The following is a 19,169-nucleotide window of genomic DNA, read 5'->3' as shown; positions in this document are numbered from 1 at the left end:
TCATCAACAAAGGCAATTCATTTTGAAATCCATGAAGCAGCTGGCTTCAAAATACTCTACAATTATAGACTACATTTTAAACTTCAGCCTCTTGTCTGGCAAATTCACACCAATGTCTTGAGAGGAACGAGAAATTAGCAAGATTTAAAATCACTGTCCTTATCTCTATCTTAAAATGTTTAGCTGTAAAGTGTCACATAGAAATGTAAAGCTATGACTCTATCACATGGTCAACTGAATTCTTGCTCATCAACAGAGCCAAAATGTGTTCAAAGTTAAGAATATTCCAGCTCCAGTTCCTTACAATGGTCCAAATGATAACTACATACAAATCTCTCACCTTAACTCTTATGAGACTGTATCAATCTGTTTTGCTAATTTAGTTGTTAATATTTTAAAAATCCATTAACAAGTTAGATCTAAATCCTATAATTTTCTAAATTACTATATAAAATGGTAACTATTTTTACACTTGCCTTTCATCTTCTATGCCAAGATATTAACAGATGACAGTTTGTTATGCTCAAAGCAGAAGTATTCAAAATTAAATTAAAGATGGAAAGCAGAGTGTTTTAACTATTAAATGGTACATTGAACTTTTAGGTATTTTATCACATGTAGAATTTGACTAGTTAGCAGGCCATTTAAGCATACAAGAAAATCAATGTTGGTTAGCCAAAGAACATGTGCATTGCAAATATAATCATCAACCCCAGGGGGGAAAACTGATACATTAAAAAAGTGCACAAATATTTCAAAAGCGCAACTTAGAGATTTAAAGTATGGTGAAACTGGTAAGGTATTATAAATAATTGGTTTTCCAAACAGTATTCTTAGGAATTTACTGTCAGTATTTATACCAAAAGCAGGGAGGAGGAGGTGTGGTCTTTATTTTGTAACTGAGATTATTATGGTGTTAAAACAGAGTGAATCCAAGGCATACTCAGCATCAGGAACTTTGGATTCACTCTACATTTGAATCCTGGGGTATATTTATATTTACAAATGCTATTATCTTTGTCTACGAGCTAACCAACCAATAAGGAAGAGTTAGTCTGTGCAATGCAAATGGACTAGTCTAGATGCAACCCAGTCAAGGTGTGCATATACCTTTTCTGTTTCTTTTTAAACTTTTCTTCTTCATACCTTGGTAGGGAAGAGTTATTTTAGTAAACATACATGTTATGAAGATGAACAAAAACTCAAAAAAAGGCACTAAAAATAAACTCAAAAGTTTGCAGGCAAACCCAAAAATATTTAACATACTATACAGGAAGTCAGAACTGACTTAAGAAATGTGGTTTTGACACATTCAACAGACTAAAACATCACATTAATAGAACAAAGAAACATTTTTCTATATTATAGCACTGTGATACTCAAGTATTTATGTTAACAGTCTTCTACCAATTCCTTTTAGAAGTTAGATAAGTGAATTTGGTAAACAGAACAAACTCCAGCCACTGGAAAGTATTAAGATTAGACAGATATAAATATTTTACTTCCCTAATAATATTATTTGATGCCATGACAAGCTTACTCAAATTTGGAGACCAGCATGTTCAAGTCTGGAGAATGTTCCTTAGTACTAACCAATCAAGAGACCATCTCTGAAGACTGTAACTATCTTTAAAAATATAAATGAACCAAACCAGAAACAATTCCTCCTACTCAACTGATAGCCTGAAGAAAATGGTGACTTATGGGGAAAGTGTTGGAAAGTGTCTTCTTTCCCCTTTTCTTTGTTATAAAAACAAGAGCAGTTATAAAATAATTATAATATATGAAGGGAGAAAGAATGGGTACTGAAATGTTTACCTCTTGCACATCAAAATATAAAGATCCAATACAATTAAAAAAATGAAACAAAACATACTGTTTTATGCATTCTGGTATTCCAACATATTCCATGGGGACAAGTTCCGCTAGTTCTGCCAAATTAAAGACGTATCTAATTTTTTGGCTGAATTTTGAGCTATGGAAAGAAATAAAGATAATTACCTTAATATTTCTGACCAACAGAACTGACAAGAAATTCATACAAGGAGTCTGTGGGGGTTTCTTTAAGAGTCAATGGTTCTCAGAAAATTACCTAATAAATGGTCTTGTAACAGCCAGAAGTGTTCTGATAAACCAAGAGGGATGTACAATAATGAGAGACTTTAGGTTTTTCCGTAACCTGGAGTTTAAAAGAAAAAGAAAAATTTTAAAGTTCTACAAATTCTAATGCTAGAAGAAAAGCTAAGACATCAGTAAGTATGTGCAAATTTATACAAAAAATTGAAAAAATCCTCATTCAAGAGCTGTCATTTGGATATGATATTCCTAAAGACAACAAAAGATAACAAACAAAAGAAAATGCATTCCTGAATTCCAATGGTCCTTCCCACTGCCACAAAATGAACTCTACTTCATTTACCTAAATTTATGTTCACAGTGTAGCCTGTTATTAAATGTCTCCTAATATACATTCACTTGTCTTCAAGACTGTCAACCAGGGGTAGAAGCCAATACTGAATATAAAAGTAAGCTCTTTTCATTTTTCAGGATGGAGGGGAAACTGTTTTTAATTTCTTCAACACCATGAAAGGCACTGGGCAGGCAGAAAGGTGAGAGGAGAGATCACCACAGGAACAGGCAACATGAATCAGATCTAATGTATTCTTATGGAGTCTAAAATTTTTATTGAAAGTTAAAAGCATTATCCTAGGGCTTCCCGGGTGGTGCAGTGGTTGAGAGTCCGCCTGCTGATGCAGGGGACATGGGTTCGTGCCCTGGTCCGGGAAAATCCCACATGCCGCGGAGCGGCTGGGCCCGTGAGCCATGGCCGCTGAGCCTGCGCATCCAGAGCCTGTGCTCCGCAACGGGAGAGGCCGCAACAGTGAGAGGCCCGCGTACCGCAAAAATAAATAAATAAATAAATAAATAAATTTTAAAAAAAGCATTATCTTAGACAACTTAAAATGATGAAATAAAAACTGCTGTTTTTATCATCATATTTCACACTTACAGTGATGACTAAGTATTAAAAAAAAAAAAAAATCACAAGAACCAGCCAATGTCATGTTCAGGTATGAAGAGAAACCTGTTACTGGATCTGAGTTGATTAAACCTAGTTTGAATTAGCTGTGGTCAAATCAAACCAAATAGAGGATCAAAATTCCTTTCATTAGCATGGATGACTAACTCCCAGGAGAATACATTTCTAGAACTCATTCCAAAGAAAGATTACAGCTAAATAAGCATCTTAACTAACAAAATATACTAAGCACTATAAATGAGGCAAAATCCAGAATGTAATAAAATAGGAAATGTACTAAATTCTCCATCCTTTCCCAAAATGTAAATTATAGGAAAATGTTTGATGTGGTACAAAGGAGAAATAAAGAGCTATTTTATAAGTTTGAAAATAGAAACTTGTTATGAAATTAATAAATGTAATTTCTGAAGAAATACATGGTGACTTTAAGTGGCAACAGAAATAAAGTTTAATCTAATAAGGACATAATAAACATTATTCAGACTAGCTTTCCACTTGCATTTACAATACCTTCTATCAATTTGTTGATAGCATTTCCTGAGCCATCCCAGACTGGGCATTTTTCTTCGAGTTGTTGCACCATTTAAATAAACGATCATGTAGTTTTCTGCTACTAACAGCTCCAAAGTGCCAATAACGTACCTGTACAAATAAAGTCTTAGAAACATTGCTATGCAGAACCAAACCAGCTTATCCAAATAACACAATTCCCTTCCCTCCCCTTCAGTGAGAGCAAAAATTTAAAACAGCATTAGTTGGTATTATGGTTATTTAAAGAAAAAAAGTTCTTTTCTTTTAGAAATACATCTTAAAATGTTTATAAATGATATGATGTCTGGGATTTGCTTCAAAATTATGCCATGGGGAGGTATTTGTGGGAATAAAGTATAAACTGATAATTGTGGAACTGGGTGATTGTTACACAAAGATTTAATATACTTCTCTCTGCCTTTGTATATGTTTGAAATTTTCCCCAATAAAGCACTTAATGTGTCCTCAAGTGTAAAATGAAGTTGGAACACATAATCTGTAATATCTCTTCCAGTTTTAAAATGACAATTCTTCTGTTGAGTTGGAAAATGGATAGTTTTTATAATGCCAAGGAATAGACGTAAGGAATCAGAACTAGGATTATTTATATTGGGTTGGCCAAAAAGTTCCCTCAGGTTTTTCTGTAACATCTTACGGAAAAACCCGAATGAACTTTTTGGCCAATGCAATAATTTCTACCCAGCTAAATAAAGTTCTCTTCCTTAAACTGGAGATCTAATGTACTCAATTCTGTCCAAACATTTTTGTGATGATCTACTTACTTAAAGAGATTGTCCATCAGGTATCTATAGTTAGGTTGACCACTTTCAGGCATAAAACAGACAGCAAACACAACAATAGCATTTAATCCATCCCCATAATATCCTGAAAAAGAAACCAGCATGATTATACTCTGAAGATGTTTCAGGGGATATCATTTATGGTTGATAAATTATAGTGGTGCATGTTCCACACATTTCTGAATCAAAAAGTATGGTTTTTTTTGTTCTGACCCTGTATAGTCTTACAGAGCTCTTTAAATCCTCTCTTCTCAAAAAGAGAACAATAAAATTTAAAGAGGAAAGAGTGGGCATAAAAACCAGAAACCCACTTAAATTAGCATACTCAGAAAGCTGCCTTATTTTAGCAAGTAGATAATAATCCAACCAGATACAACATCTGCAATAAAACATTCTTATGCAACTTCTGCTTAAAGTAGTTGCTCTTTAAAAAATAGTTTTACATTCAATGATGTCTAGCATTCTGTAGCTTTTAGGGTATTAAAAAGAAAAGATTATGTCTGACCTAAGTCTAAGTGAAGAAAAACAGCACTAAAATATACGTTTTAATTACAATCTCTAAAACATAAATGTTTTAATTCTCATATAGATATTAAGCTGTAACCAGCAACAAATACTTCCGCTTTAATTTTCATTCCTATTGTTTACAAACATGCACTAAAAAGGAACATTTCAAGTACATTAGAATATTCACTACCTTTCTTAATCCCTTAGTCACAAAACACCTTGTGGTAACTCAATAGGATAAAATGGCCCTAATTATGTTCTCCTAAAAAAATAAAGTGCTATTTCTCAAAAATGTTAGGTTTAAACAATGAGGCAGGTCTCACAACTTGCTTCCAATGAACTAGATGAATTAATACATGTCTGTGGACTTCGTGATCCATATTATCCTGTTTTCTTCACTGAGTAAGACTAAATTAGGCAGAATAATGTAACTGCAAATATTCAAGAGATTTGCTTTCAGATGAATGAAGACTACAGAAATAAACAGAATGCATTTGGCAGAGAGTAAATTAAGCAGAAACGACTATGTGAAAAACCCAATCTGCTTGACCTATGTGGCCCCCTGTCCTGAATTAGGATTTCAGGTAGTATGACATGCTCTATAGAGTTGTATTTTGACTACCACTAACACTCTGGTGCTATTTACACAGTGACTATGTAAACTTCTACATACAAGACAGTCAGACTGATAGATGTTATAACTGCACTTCATAGCTTTTCCTATTTGACTTGTAAATTTCTTAAGGAACAAAGCCTTATTTTTATATATTCCATAAATATGCAAAGTGGGTGTTCCAAAAAAAAATGTGGAATGAACTAACTGTCTACTTTGTGGTAAAGCTAAATGATTTGTTCAGGGTTTTAAGGCAAATTAAGATTCATATTTTAAAGGGCCAGGTTGTATTTATAAGCGCAAAAGAGTATAAGAACGTTCACAGGGGACTTCCCTGGTGGTGCAGTGGTTAAGAATCCGTCTGCCAATGCAGGGGACACGGGTTTGATCCCTGGTCCTGGAAGATCCCACATGCTGCAGAGCAACTAAGCCCGTGTGCCACAACTACTGAGCCTGCGCTCTAGAGCCTGCGCGCCGCAACTACTGAAGCCCCCGTGCCTAGAGCCCGTACTCCACCATAAGAGAAGCCACCACAGCGAAAAGCCTGTGCACTGTAACGAAGAGTAGCCCCCACTCGCTGCAACTAGAGAAAGCCTGAGCGCAGCAACGAAAGAAACCTGTGTGCAGCCCAACACAGCTCCCCCCCCCAAGCCAAAAGCAAATGAATGGCAAAGACAAAAAATAAAGTGTTCACAGCAGTTTTAATCATAATAGCTCAAACTAGAAAATAACTCACAAGGCCATCAAAATAGTGATGGATAAGCAAACCGGCAGTAACAAGGAATGAACTATGGATACATGCAACAACATGGATAAATGTCAAAATCATTAGGCTGAGTGAAAGTAGACAGAGTGTAAACTATGATTCCAGTTACATGAAATTCTTTAACAAGCAAAACTAATCACGGGGTAGGCATTAGAATAGTGGTTATTGGAGAGAGGGTATTCATTGAGAGGGAGAACCAGAGAATTTTCTGGGGCAATGAAAATGTTCTGTCTGTCTGGGGGTGTAGATTTTAAGTGTATATAGTTCTATGGGCATTCATCAAAATTCAGTGAACTGTACACATAAGATTAGAGCATTTCTTGTGAAATAAGTCAGACAGAAGAATGACAAATACTGTATGTCACTTGTATCTGAAATCTAAAACAGCTAAACTCACAGAAACCGAGACTAAAATGGTGGTTACCAGGGGCTGGGGGTAAAGGGGAGATGTTGATCAAAGTAAAAACTTCGAGTTAGAAGATGAATAATTTCTGGGGATTAATGTACCACATAGTGACTATAGTTAACAATACTGTATTATGTACTTGAAAGTTGCTAAAAGAGTAGACTAGACCTTAAATGTTCCCACCACAAAAAAGAAATGGTAATTATGTGATGTGATACAGGTGTTAGCAAATGCTATCGTAGCAATCACTTGCAGTATATAATGTGTCAAGGACTTTCCTGATGGTCCACTGGTTAAGAATCCGCCTTCCAGGGACTTCCCTGGTGGTCCAGTGGTAAAGAATCCGCCTTACAATTCAGGGGACTCGGGTTTGATCCCTGGTCAGTGAACTAGGATCCCACATGCTGCGGGGCAATCCGCGTGCCTCAACTAGAGAGCCTGCATGCCGCAAACTACAGAGCCCATGTGCTCTGGAACCTGTGTGCCACAACTACAGAGCCCAGGCGCCCTGGAGCCTGCTCACCAAAACTAGAGAAGAGAAAACCTGCACGCCACTGCTAGAGAGAAGCCCACACACTGCAACGAATGATCCCGTGTGTCACAACTAAGACCCAATGCAGCCAAAAATAAACAAAATAAATAACAAAACTTTTTTTAAAAAAAAGAAAGCAAAAGAAAAAAAAGAATCCACCTTCCAATGCAGGGGACGCATTTTCGATCCCTGGTTGGGGAATTAAGATCCCACATGCCGAGGGGCAACTAAGCCTGCGCGCTCTAAAGCCCACATGCCACAACTGAGCCCGAGGGCCACAACTAAAGAGAAGCCCACATTGCAACGAAAGAGCCCACGTACTGCAACAAAAGATCCCACATGCCGCAAGTAAGACCCGAGGTAGCCAAATAACTAAATATTAAAATTAAAAGAAAATATATATATAACGTATCAAATCAACATATTTTACACCTTAAACTTACACACTTTGTCAGTTTTATCTCAATGAAGGTGGAAAAAAAGGGAATATACAAATGCTACAAAAAAAGGATTACAGTAGCTCACTGTATATAAATTATAAATGGATAAAAAAGGGAGAAAGTCCCAGTTTAGGGGTGTCTAGGGATAAGGGTGGAAGGAGACAGTTTTCACCGTACACTCTTACACCTTTTGAACTTACTGTATGCACGTGTTAACAATTTTTAAATGTTGGCTTTAGCCTTTTACTTCAAACCTGTTACATTTCTAAAAGGACATGATGTTTATTATGCTTTCAAAATTATGTAATACCTCAAAGGAGAGATTCTCTTAAATATTCAGATTTCTGATATTGTATTAAAAAATCTGAAAAATCTTTGGTAACCATTACCTCCATGGCTAATAACTTTTTTATAGGGTTCAATTGCTTTCATATCAACCCTGTGGTCCTGTTCTCCAATTCTGAACATACGCCAGCGTCGTCCATCTTCTTTTTCCTCTGCTGCTGTATATTCAGTAATTGAGCCTTTCCTAATAACTTCAGTAGTCTTGGGTTTCGGAAGATCATCTGTCAAAATAAAAGGTTTTTGAATCACAGATTGTTATTTATAAAATAAAAATCAAATTACATGTTAACCACTTTACTATCGAATTAGATTGTTCAGAGAATTTTTTTATTATACCTTCTGTGGAATTTTATTTATTTTTTAACTTTTTATTTTATATTGGAGTATAGTTGATTAACAATGTTGCGATAGTTTCAGGTGTACAGCAAAGTGACTCTTTTCCCATTTAGGTTGTTACATAATACTGAGCAGAGTTCCCTGTGTGTGGAATTTTAAATATTTCTTCTGTAATAGAGGAAAAGGCTTATTCTTGATATAAGGCCATTTTGTTTTTTGGAAATCATGGTTAACTTGTTTTGAATTGCTTAATTCAGAAAGGACCTAATCGCAGTACAACGTACATCCACAAATTCAGAAACGTTAATTCACACAGCCATCAAAATCTTAGTACACTGGCCCTACAATGCCTTTCCAGATTCTAGTTACAACACTGTCCTTGACAGACAGTTACCACTATAGGTTACTTAAAGCAACTCTCTGGGAGCCAATGTTTTTTGTTGTTGAGCACATAAATTATTCCCCAAACATTATAATACCAGATAGAAAGTGGTTAACGAGTCAATGATTATTTCTCATTTGATCAGTCTTATAAAGCAGAAAATTACTGATAATATTCTGAAGTGTACATGCAAAAGTCTATTTTAAATTGACATTAGTCAAAGCACAAGCACCAATGATTAGGTATAATTTACATTTTAAGATTGCACTTTAGCTGATTTTTAATGAAGCAATGATTTTCGAAATTTTAGTATCATAGTCCTTACCAAAAGATGGGGGAAGGGGAAACCTACTGTATGTTAGTTGTTTGTTCCCAAGACAAAGCTGTTAACGGAAAATATCCTTCCAGGAAATGACTACAGCAGCATTAAAGAAAGAAGAGACAAAACACATAGGCAGAAAACTATTTCAGTATCTTTATAAAATATTGCTTATTACCGGATTGCATATTGAACCAGTGAAACAGGGAAGAAAAAAGGAACAGAAGATAACAGCACATTAAGGATCTTACTCTTTACTGCAGATAACATACCTAGTGATAAACACTGCTTTGAAATAAAAATCACTTTAAAGATGAACTAAACATATATAAATTATTAACAACTATAAAGATACTGTAGACAGCAATTATCTAATTAAAGAAAGCATGCAAAGCAAAACACATGCCAATTCCTTTCAATTCCAAATAACTAATGATAAAGAATATAAGGGTGGAGGCTAAGAGAATACATTAATTCAAGGTAGTTGTTTACAAAGTGCAGCACTATCCGGCAAACCTATTTAAAAAAAAAACACCTTCAAAAAAAAACCACTCCCTTCAGAACTCCCTCTCTGCAAATTCTTAACTACTTTTAGCACATTCCCTAAAGCATAAGTTTCTTCAAAGCTTTTCTTCTTAGTTATCTACTGAATAAAAGAACATGCCATAATTATCAAGCAATATTGGGAGCAACATGGAAAAACGTACGTTTACAGCATTGGGCAATTAAGAAAAAAATAGAGCCACATGTGTAATCTACTATAAACGGTTTTGAAAGCCATCGTATTCAGTGTTTAGCCGAATTTCATATCTTTGCAACAAATATATGAACTTTAGAAAGTATAACATTTCAACAAAATCCCTTAGCCACTGATTTTTTCAACAAAATCCCTTAGCTGGTTCATGATCAAGTTTTAAGTTTTTCCAATTATCCTAATAGGAAAATGCTACTATGTATGTATATAAACACGAACATTCATTAATAAAAGTCAGGTAAAAATAATGAAACACTTACCTTCCCACTCAAATTCATTACTGTCCTCTGATGGTGTATCTAAGTCATCTAAGTCAATCTCCCCACTTTCATCCAAATCATCTGACCACACAGAGCCATCACTAGGATCCAGGGTTAGGCTAATGTCAGGAGCCATTAGTTTCTTTCTCACTTTATTGCCATTAACTTCTAGTGAGCCTGGAATGGGTTAAAAAAAAAAAAAAAAAGTGAAAGATATATTTAGAAAAAATGCTTAGATGTATAAACTGAATAAGAGAAAAACTTTAATCACTTTATTCTTGAGAAAATAACATTAATTAAACACAATTCCAAAGCACTTATTTACAAACTTTGGAGTTTGATCACTATTGCTTCTGTATCACAGCAAGATGACACATCTCAGCAAGGATATGCCTTTTTAAATAACAGCAGCAGACCTTATAGTCACCTTTTACTATTAAAAACGATCTCCTCTCACCCCTTTATGGTTGAAATTTCTAAAACCCAAAGGTATGTTTCTGAAAAGTATTCCAAAGCAATCCAAAAACGCTTTCCTAAACATTCAAATTACCCTTTGGCACCCTATGATGGAATAAAAACTGAGTATATTTTTTATCTTGACAAAGAAATGTGTTCAAAAAATAGCACAGTTAAAGTCTATCACTAAGTGTCAAGTTCTTACCAGGCTGACTCTCTGGTCCAGTTACAGCTAATATATCTGCTTCAATACTATCATCTTCCGGTAAAGGTCTAGAACACACAGACACAATTTTTAACCCAGAAATTAAAAAAAAATTTTTTGAAGTTCAAAGATCTATTAAAATAGCTTATAGAAACAATTATGTGGAAAACTGAATAAACCAATGTTTCTTAAGGTTTAGTAATTTACAAACCACTGTCAAAGAAAATTTTCAGACTGTCTGAATTGACTTACATATTTACATAAGCAACACATAAAAGTAGATATATATATTCCTTATGTAACTGCTCTTAAATACAACTACAAAACAAATTAAAAAATCATTAATCTACAAAACAAATATATTTCAAATGCATGAATTTAATGTGATGCATGATACAATGTACAATGAAGCTGAATTGTCACTCACAATGGGAATATGGTAATGATGATTACATATTTTGAGCTCTGCATTTCTTTATTACTATTATCATGCTATGCTATGCAATGACTCAGTACTCTCACCAGCTGTCCATATTCCAACTGCTAAGGAACCTTCTTTGCACTGGGATGGTCTTCTGACCAAGATGGCATGGAAGCATCACTTAAATATAAAGTCTGCCTTTGCTCTTTTTCTCTTAACCCAACTGGTGCCAATACAATTGTAAACACAAATGCAAATGTGTCAAGGTAGCTCGCCAGATAACCTAGAAAGCTCTTCCTTGGTTACTTAACAAGCTTTTTCTCAAAATAAAAGCATACAACTTAACAATTCTTATAGACTTCTAAAGACCATCTTCCCCTAGAAACCCCTCAGACTCTTATTACCAGTATTAAATGAATACTTTGCAACACTGGGTTTCTTTAAGAAGCCTGATATTCATTTAGTAAGTCAGCAATCCCCAACCTTTTCGGCACCAGGGACTGGTTTCGTGGAAGACAATTCTTCCACAGACAGAGGGGCAGTGGGGGGATGGTTCAGGAGGGAATGCAAGTGATGGAGCGGCACTGAAGCGGCAGATGAAGCTTCACTCACTCGCCCTCCGCTCACCTCCTGCTGTGTGGCCGGGTTCCTAACAGGCCACAGACCAGTAGTGGTCCGTGGCCTGGGGGTTGGGGACCCCTGTAGTAAGTGACATCTCAATAAAGAAACTGTGAAGTTTTGTTTACTTGTTTTCATTTAAAAGCATTGCTTACATTGGAAAATCTTCATCTTGCCATTCTTCCTTAAGTTCAACACCTTCCATCCTCAGCCTGGACTCAATGTCAACTACAAGCTCCTGATAACCCAGAGAGCCAAGGTCCTGTAAAAAACGAAAAAAAAATTTATAGGCTTATTTTTCACTTTATCTGCTGAAAAGATGCAATAATCTTATACCTTAGTTCATACTTCCACCCTGATCATGAAATAAATTTAGTTGGTTGCAACTACAACTTTTTTCCCCCAAGAATTAGAACAGAAAACAGAGTGTATATATTCCAGTAATTACTGTTTGTAATAAGGGTATTGTGCAGTGAAGTACCTGCTTCCATTTGCATATATGCATGTGTGCCCCAGGACACGATTTAAAATTTATTAGGTACTGTAAATTATGTAAAAGCAATTTGCAGGATGGAGGGCACAAATAATAAAAGTAAATAAATATATGCTCTATTCTACACCCATAATTAAATTTTCTGTCCTTTGGAGAGAGGTTAATTCTAGAAATTGAACACTAGGTAAATAGCATTTACACTCACTTGATTCAGCAGAGTCCAAGTGGTATGCTCTTATATTACTTCTCTATAGTTCCAATGACATAATTCCTGAGCCACTTAAAGAAGGCTATTCAGTACCTGTCCAGTAAATGAATTATGCTACGTTCTGATTTGCTTCATATCTATAACAAGCTTTTCTCATGTAGTTTAGCATGAGTTTTCAGACACTGAATTTGGTGAATATTTCTATTCACGCAACTCCATGTTTTAACTTAGTTTCAGTTTTTCCAAGAAAGGATGTGGGTGTTACTATCCGCAGTTTACAAAATGAAGGATCTAGGGTTTGGTATCGTTGATGAAATAAGAAATACAGGTTTAAGTATATTATTTAAGAAGTCATTAAGATCAACTGGTTAACAGTGCAACAAAAATCGTGACAACTTTAGGGGGCAAGAGGTATAAACGGAATATTTAGTTCACTTACATTAGAGTAAGTCAATAGATGTCTAAAGTTATCTTTTAAAAAAGAAGTAAAACATAGATGTCTTAAGAGATAGAAAGTATTACTAGTTATCACTAGCAGTTTTAAAACAAAGTTAAAAGTGGTTGACACCAGTGGAAGAAGAAATAAGGTGGGAGGGGGAGAAGATGCTATTCATGGTAAATCCTTCTAAATTATTTAACTTTTAAAACCATGTATGTATAACTTGTGGTCATATTTTATGGTTGCCTTATCTGCTGTGTCATTACAACATTCAAAAGATACACAAAGTTGTACCAAAAAACCATTATGTTCCAGAACAACAACAACAAAATTACATTGGAAATTTTCTAAAGTGTTAGATTTCACATAATAAACTACATTCATATCTCTGCCAAGACTGGGAGGCTCTTTTCCCAGTTTGAATTCTTACTTATGCTCAAGAGATTTCAAACATTCTCAAAAGGTCTAAATTGTTGAGGAACCACTTGCAAATAGAAAAAAGCCAATGCTGTCTTTTCTTCACCAACATGTTTGCTGGGAAAAGTCAATTAATTTACACATAGGAGTAAGGCATTTTTAATTCTCCGGGAAAAACTGAGCCAGGCAATTTTGAGAAATGAATGGAAAACACACTTAAAATATAATAATCTTGACTTATTTAGCAGTTTCTCTGTTTCTGATACATAACCTATAAAGTAATCTGACACACCTTCAAGGACCACTTCATAGACTGTTCTCTGACAGCAACTCTTACTCTCTGTAGAGAGGAAAACAAACAAAAAAGGGATACCTACTTTAACAAATAATTTTCTATTTAGAACACAGAATTATTAGAAAAGACCCCCAAATTATGATCAATAAAACCCAAATACTTAATACTTATTACTCTAGAATTCATGTTCAAGTGAGAGTGCAGCATTCTATTACTTAAGGTTGAAAACTGACAGTCTATTCCAACTTTTATAACTTTTTTTCTTTTTTGGCTGCATTGGGTCTTCATTCCTGCGCACGGGCTTTCTCCAGTTGCAGTGAGCAGGGGCTACTCTTCGTTGAGGTGTGCGGGCTTCTCATTGCAGTGGCTTTTCTTGTTGCAGAGCATGGGCTTCAGGAGTTGTGGCTCACGGGCTCTAGAGCGCAGGCTCAGTACTTGCGGCACACGGGCTTGGTTACTCCGCGGCATGTGGGATCTTCCCAGAGCAGGGATCGAACCCATGTCCCCTGCACTGGCAGGCGGATTCTTAACCACTGTGCTACCAGGGAAGTCCCTCAACTTTTAAATTCATTACACTTCTCAGTGTTTTTTCAAATCTTTGATACTCACTATGAAGTGAATTAATGTTTTTTCCTAGATTTAATAATCAGAGCTTTCATTACTCAGTTTCACATTTTTACTGGGTGTTGGAAAAATAATAGGATGTTCTGAGTGGTTTTTTCAAATACCCCACATACTCAGAAAAACATTTAATATTTCAAAAATATAAGCGGTGACTGGAAGTTGCTACCACTATACTCCCAACGTCTAGCACAGTGTCCGGCACATAATGGGTCTTTAAACATTAGTTAAATTTAAAAATAAACATTTAATTGTAAGGTTTAACATTGAATAGTAACCATTTGTTTTGCTCAACCTGTTAAGTTTTTTTTCCTAATTAAACTACATAAATAGTCTCCCTGTTTAGTTTTACCCCTCAAAAAGAGCAGTGAAAATATTTGGGGCAACCTACATACAAGCAGTGTCTATTTCTGTTGGTAAAATTATTCCTTGTTTGTAAGAGAAAATACATACCTTGTGAAATTCTAAAAGATGAACCATGTCTTTTAGCTGCTTTACCACTTGAGCAAGTCAACCACGTGAAAATACTTCTCTAGACACAGGCAGCCAGAGTCTCTCAGCTCATTTAGCTGATGCATTCAACTTTTACTTTAATATCATTGAGTCATGTGATGTTAATACACCCCAGCATATGGACATGGATATTTAGTTTGGGGATAATTAATTAAGCTAGTTAAACGAAACCTAGGAGGAGAGAGAAATACAGATTCACTCTTAACCATTTCATCACCAATTTTAGGGGAGAAGTACACTAGGTAAAGTTTAAATGACAGAGAGAGGACTGCTCTTAGAAGCACATTATCAGCAGCTGTAAGAACAGGAAACAAGACAGGAGCAATATAAGCACAACTACTCTGAAGGAAATCAGGATGCTGCTGATTCACAAGTTAATCGTGGCTGTTTCCCGTTTTTTGTTCATTGATTTGGTAAATCAGAATGGGGAAGTAATACTTTAAGATGCCAACTGTTAAAATAACCAAATGCAACAGGAATACCCTGATTTCTCAACAAATGTGTGGTAGTGGTGGTACATCATTACTTATGCCAGTTAGCAGTGGAGGTCACAGAGACAAATTCAAAAACAGTAGCTGACCTCAGTGAGGTGTGGTGGTAAATTCAACCAAGATGAAAACAGGGATTTCCCCATGCAGCCTAACACTATAACAAACAACAAACAACAATATAAGCAAAAATTGAATATTAAGATCATATTTCCCCATGCAGCCTAACAATATAACAAACAACAAACAACAATATAAGCAGAAATTGAATATTAAGATCATATTTAGAACTGCCTGAATTATCACTTACAATTTTACATGACAACTTTACTATTATGTAGTTTAACCTAGATGTAGGTGCTAATAACCAACATGTATGCTGAAATCAATCTGGCAAAAGGAAATGCTTAGGCAAGGCTTTCACATCCCCATTTAAAGGAAAGGGCTTCATTCTAAATATTTATGTTCACTTTTTCCTGTGAAGCTGGCAATGCTGGTAGCACTACAAGAAAATACTTTAGGCCCAGCCTATGTGTTTAGGAAGGTCACCAAAACACCTGTAAAAATCCTATATGCTTGTCATTGTTTCCTTGAGAGCAGAGTCATGCAGGTTTTTAAGAATGAAATGACACAAAGATATCATATCGCCTCACACTTTAGGACGGCTATTATCAAAAAGACCAGAAATAACAAATGTTAGCGAGGATGAGGAGAAAAGGGGATCCTTGATGGGAATGTAAACTGGTGCAGCCACTACGGAAAACAGTAAGGAGGTTCCTCAAAAAATTAAAAACAGAACTCCCATATGATCCAGCAATTCCACTTTTGGGTATTTATCGGAAGAAAATGAAAACGTTAACTGGAAAAGATATCTGTACCCTCACATTCACAGCAGCATTATTTACAATAACCAACAATATGCAAGCAACCTAAGTGTCCATCGATGAATACACACACACACACACACACACACATACACACACGCACACAAAGGAATATTATTCAGCTATTTAAAAAAAACTCTGCCATTTGCAACAACACGGATGGACCCTGAGGGCATTATGCTAAGTAACGTAAGTCAGACAGAGAAAGACAACACCATATGATCTCACTTATGTGTAGAATCTTTAAAAAAAACCCCAAAAAACAAAAAAACAGAAAAAAACCCAACCCCCCCGAAACCAAGCTCATAGATACAGAGAACATACTGGTGGTTGCCAGAGGTCGTGGGGTGGGAGGTGGGTAAAATGGATGAAGGGGGTCAAAACGTACAAACTTCCAGCTATAAAATAAGTCAGTCCTGGAAATACAATGTATAGCATAGTGACTATAATTAATAAAACTGTATTAGATATATACAAGCTGCTAAGAGAGTAAATATTAGTCCTCATCACAAGAAAAAAAATTTGTAACTAAGTGTGGATGTTAAGTAGACGTATTGTGGTGATCATTTTGCAATATATTCAAATATCGAATCATGATGTTGTACACCTGAAACTAAAAAACTGTCATGTCAATTATATATCTCAATTAAATGTGACACCCTATCAGAAATGTTAACACAAAATTCAAGAGAAATTACAATAGTGCTGTTTCTCAAAATTGTGACGATAAAGCACAGGGTAATTATGCCAACTATACAAGGTACATTATATTATCAGTATGCAGAACGTACTGGAAATGCTCTGAGACCTTTAAGAAGATTAAAGTCTAAAAACTGATCTGTAACACTTTTCTGTGGAGTTACAAATATTGGATGTAACATAAAATTATAACTTTGGAATATTATTATCATCACATTATACTAGCACTCTGCTTTATAGGATGCAAACTTCACATGGCATTTTTTGATCCACTATCAGCCAGGGTTAAATTATCGGATCTGGCTACACATATACTTCCGTTTTTAGATGCCTTTCTCCACTACTGCTCCTTCTACGAGCATTACACCAGAAGGAAGAGAACTACTTTCCTAAAGAGTGCTTTTCCCCTTTACTAACCACTTGTACATCCATCATCCCATGCATCCCACCCAAAAACTTTGTGTCGTATAAAACACTGATGTTATTACACCCATTTTATCTTATATATGAGGCAAATAACACTACATTCTGGTTTCCAGATTAGACCTAGACTGTTTCTAATACAGTACACCGCCTCCAGTTCACTGGCAACTTTCTACAGAATAAGCCTGCAATGCCAGATATGGCTACACTTAGCTTCAAAGGTCCTGTAATGCCTAAAGACTACAATAGCACAGACTTATGATGATCTAGTTCAAGCCCCATGTTTGCAGAAGTGGACCTGTCATACTTCCTGTCTAAACCCAACAATATTAGGCTGCAATAGAGGAGATCATGAAAATCAAAAAGATTGTGTGGAGAAAATGTAAAATGATAAGAACTAAGGAGAAGATATGCAAAATCATAAGAAAATAGTCTGTAGGGTAACTAGACACGGTAACTTCCGTTATAATTTTGAGGAAACAACACCCATTTACAAATGGCAGAAATTCTTGTATAATTTTAAAGAAAAAATACGTTTAATTTTAAAAATTAAGTAATTAAGCATTAGGAGAAATAGCCTTTTTTTAAAACTCCGAAAAAAAAAAACCACCACCAAAACACAATCACACTTCATTAAACTAACTACATGCAAGGCGCTACGACTACCTAGATGACAAAAGCCGTGCTCTCAAAGAGCTGCCCAGAACAGGGAAGACCAAGAGGGTTTCAAAGCAACGTATCAGACCCAAATACATTTCTGATTTAATAGGAGTTGCTCTAGTAGATCTCCAGGGGCATCAAGAAACTCAAACCACTTTTGCCAGGTACGGAAGTAAAAGGCAGTGTCTGAATCCACGCAGGAACTGGGCTTTCCACATATCAAGGTCCCTTAAAGCCCTGATTACAGATGCCGCTTCCGTGTCTATATTCCCGGAGGGTGTGGAGCACATTAGACATCCAAGTTTCTTTGTTCTGCACCAGGACCAACGCTGGTGACAAACAAGGGACCAACGTGCCCCCAGAGTGGGGGATGTGCAGAGGGGCAGAGAAGAGAGCACCACCCCTACAAACGGAAAAGGGGTGGGAGAAGGGGGGACGCAAAGGTGGCAAAAAGCAATCAGAAGCCTGGCCAAGGGCGGGGGCCTAAGCGGGGCGGGGATCCGGGAAGTGCCTCCGGGCAGTTTCCGCGGCGCCTCCTACAGCGGATACCGCTCTGGGCTTCCCTTGTCGGGCGGTCCGGGATACGCGCCCCTCGGACGTCCCCCCGTCCACTCCAGGACTGTTCCCAGCTCAGACCCGCCGTGCCCAGCCTTCCCGAGTCGCACTGACCCCGGAGGAACCCTTGGCCTCCTCGTCTTCTTCGCCCCTCCAGGCCGGCGACGCAGGGCTGACGGCCAGGTCGCAGAAGGTAGCGCCGAGCGGAGCCCGCTCCCTTCCGACGGTGAGACCCGGGCCCAGTCCCTCAGCCACAGCGGCAACAGCCGACCCGGATGCAGAGAGCTGCTCCGGAGGAAGTGACAACATCCCGACCTTCTCCAGACGCCGCAGCTGGCGGAAGCCGAGGCGGAGCCGTGGCGTCTTCGGGAAGCCTCAGGGCTCTTTCTCCCGACCACACCCTCAGCCGTTGGGTGGAAGGAAGGGAGGGAGGAGCTAATGCCTACGCGCAGGCGCCCGCGACTTGGCCCGCGGGGCTGTCAAGCGTTTCTGTCCGGCAGGCGACCTGTTACACAACCCCTGCGGCCCTTGAGAGGCTGCAGGCGCTTCCTCGCCCGGCGCAGGACCGCCGCCCTCGAGTCTCAAGGAGCCATTTTTATATTCTTTATGTTTGCTTTACTGATCATTATGATAGCGCTATATAATAAAATAGATGCAAAAAGAGGAGGAAAAATATCAGATGTCTCACTGGGGAAGTTAACCTCAGAAGAAATCCTTAGAGTCGGGTAAACTTATCCCGGGCG

At 37.0% G+C, this 19,169-nt stretch overlaps 1 protein-coding gene across 7 annotated transcripts in view; it reads right to left on the bottom strand.

Moving 5' to 3' along the window:
- The window catches only part of BNIP2 (BCL2 interacting protein 2), a 225,836-nt gene that overhangs the window by 6,662 nt on the left and 200,005 nt on the right, over window positions 1-19,169 (bottom strand). For 2 of the 7 annotated variants that reach the window (XM_079912509.1, XM_079912508.1), the window contains exons 6-14: window positions 11,887-11,993; window positions 10,693-10,760; window positions 10,032-10,208; window positions 8,025-8,201; window positions 4,354-4,456; window positions 3,551-3,697; window positions 2,093-2,179; window positions 1,877-1,975; window positions 1,111-1,146 (exon numbers count right to left, since the gene is read on the bottom strand). In XM_079912509.1, coding sequence (XP_079768635.1) covers window positions 1,111-1,146; window positions 1,877-1,975; window positions 2,093-2,179; window positions 3,551-3,697; window positions 4,354-4,456; window positions 8,025-8,201; window positions 10,032-10,208; window positions 10,693-10,760; window positions 11,887-11,936 — 944 coding nt within the window. In that variant the 5' untranslated portion in view covers window positions 11,937-11,993. Of the gene's footprint in view, window positions 1-1,110; window positions 1,147-1,876; window positions 1,976-2,092; window positions 2,180-3,550; window positions 3,698-4,353; window positions 4,457-8,024; window positions 8,202-10,031; window positions 10,209-10,692; window positions 10,761-11,886; window positions 11,994-13,580; window positions 13,629-18,540; window positions 18,801-19,169 lie in introns of those variants that run through there. The other 5 variants (XM_079912503.1, XM_079912504.1, XM_079912505.1 and 2 more) reach the window with 5 other exon arrangements.

This window comes from Stenella coeruleoalba, assembly GCF_951394435.1.
Source record: "Stenella coeruleoalba genome assembly, chromosome: 2".
NCBI lineage: Eukaryota > Metazoa > Chordata > Mammalia > Artiodactyla > Delphinidae > Stenella > Stenella coeruleoalba.
Note: the sequence above shows the minus strand (reverse complement) of the source record. Positions and strands in the feature narration are given on the sequence as shown.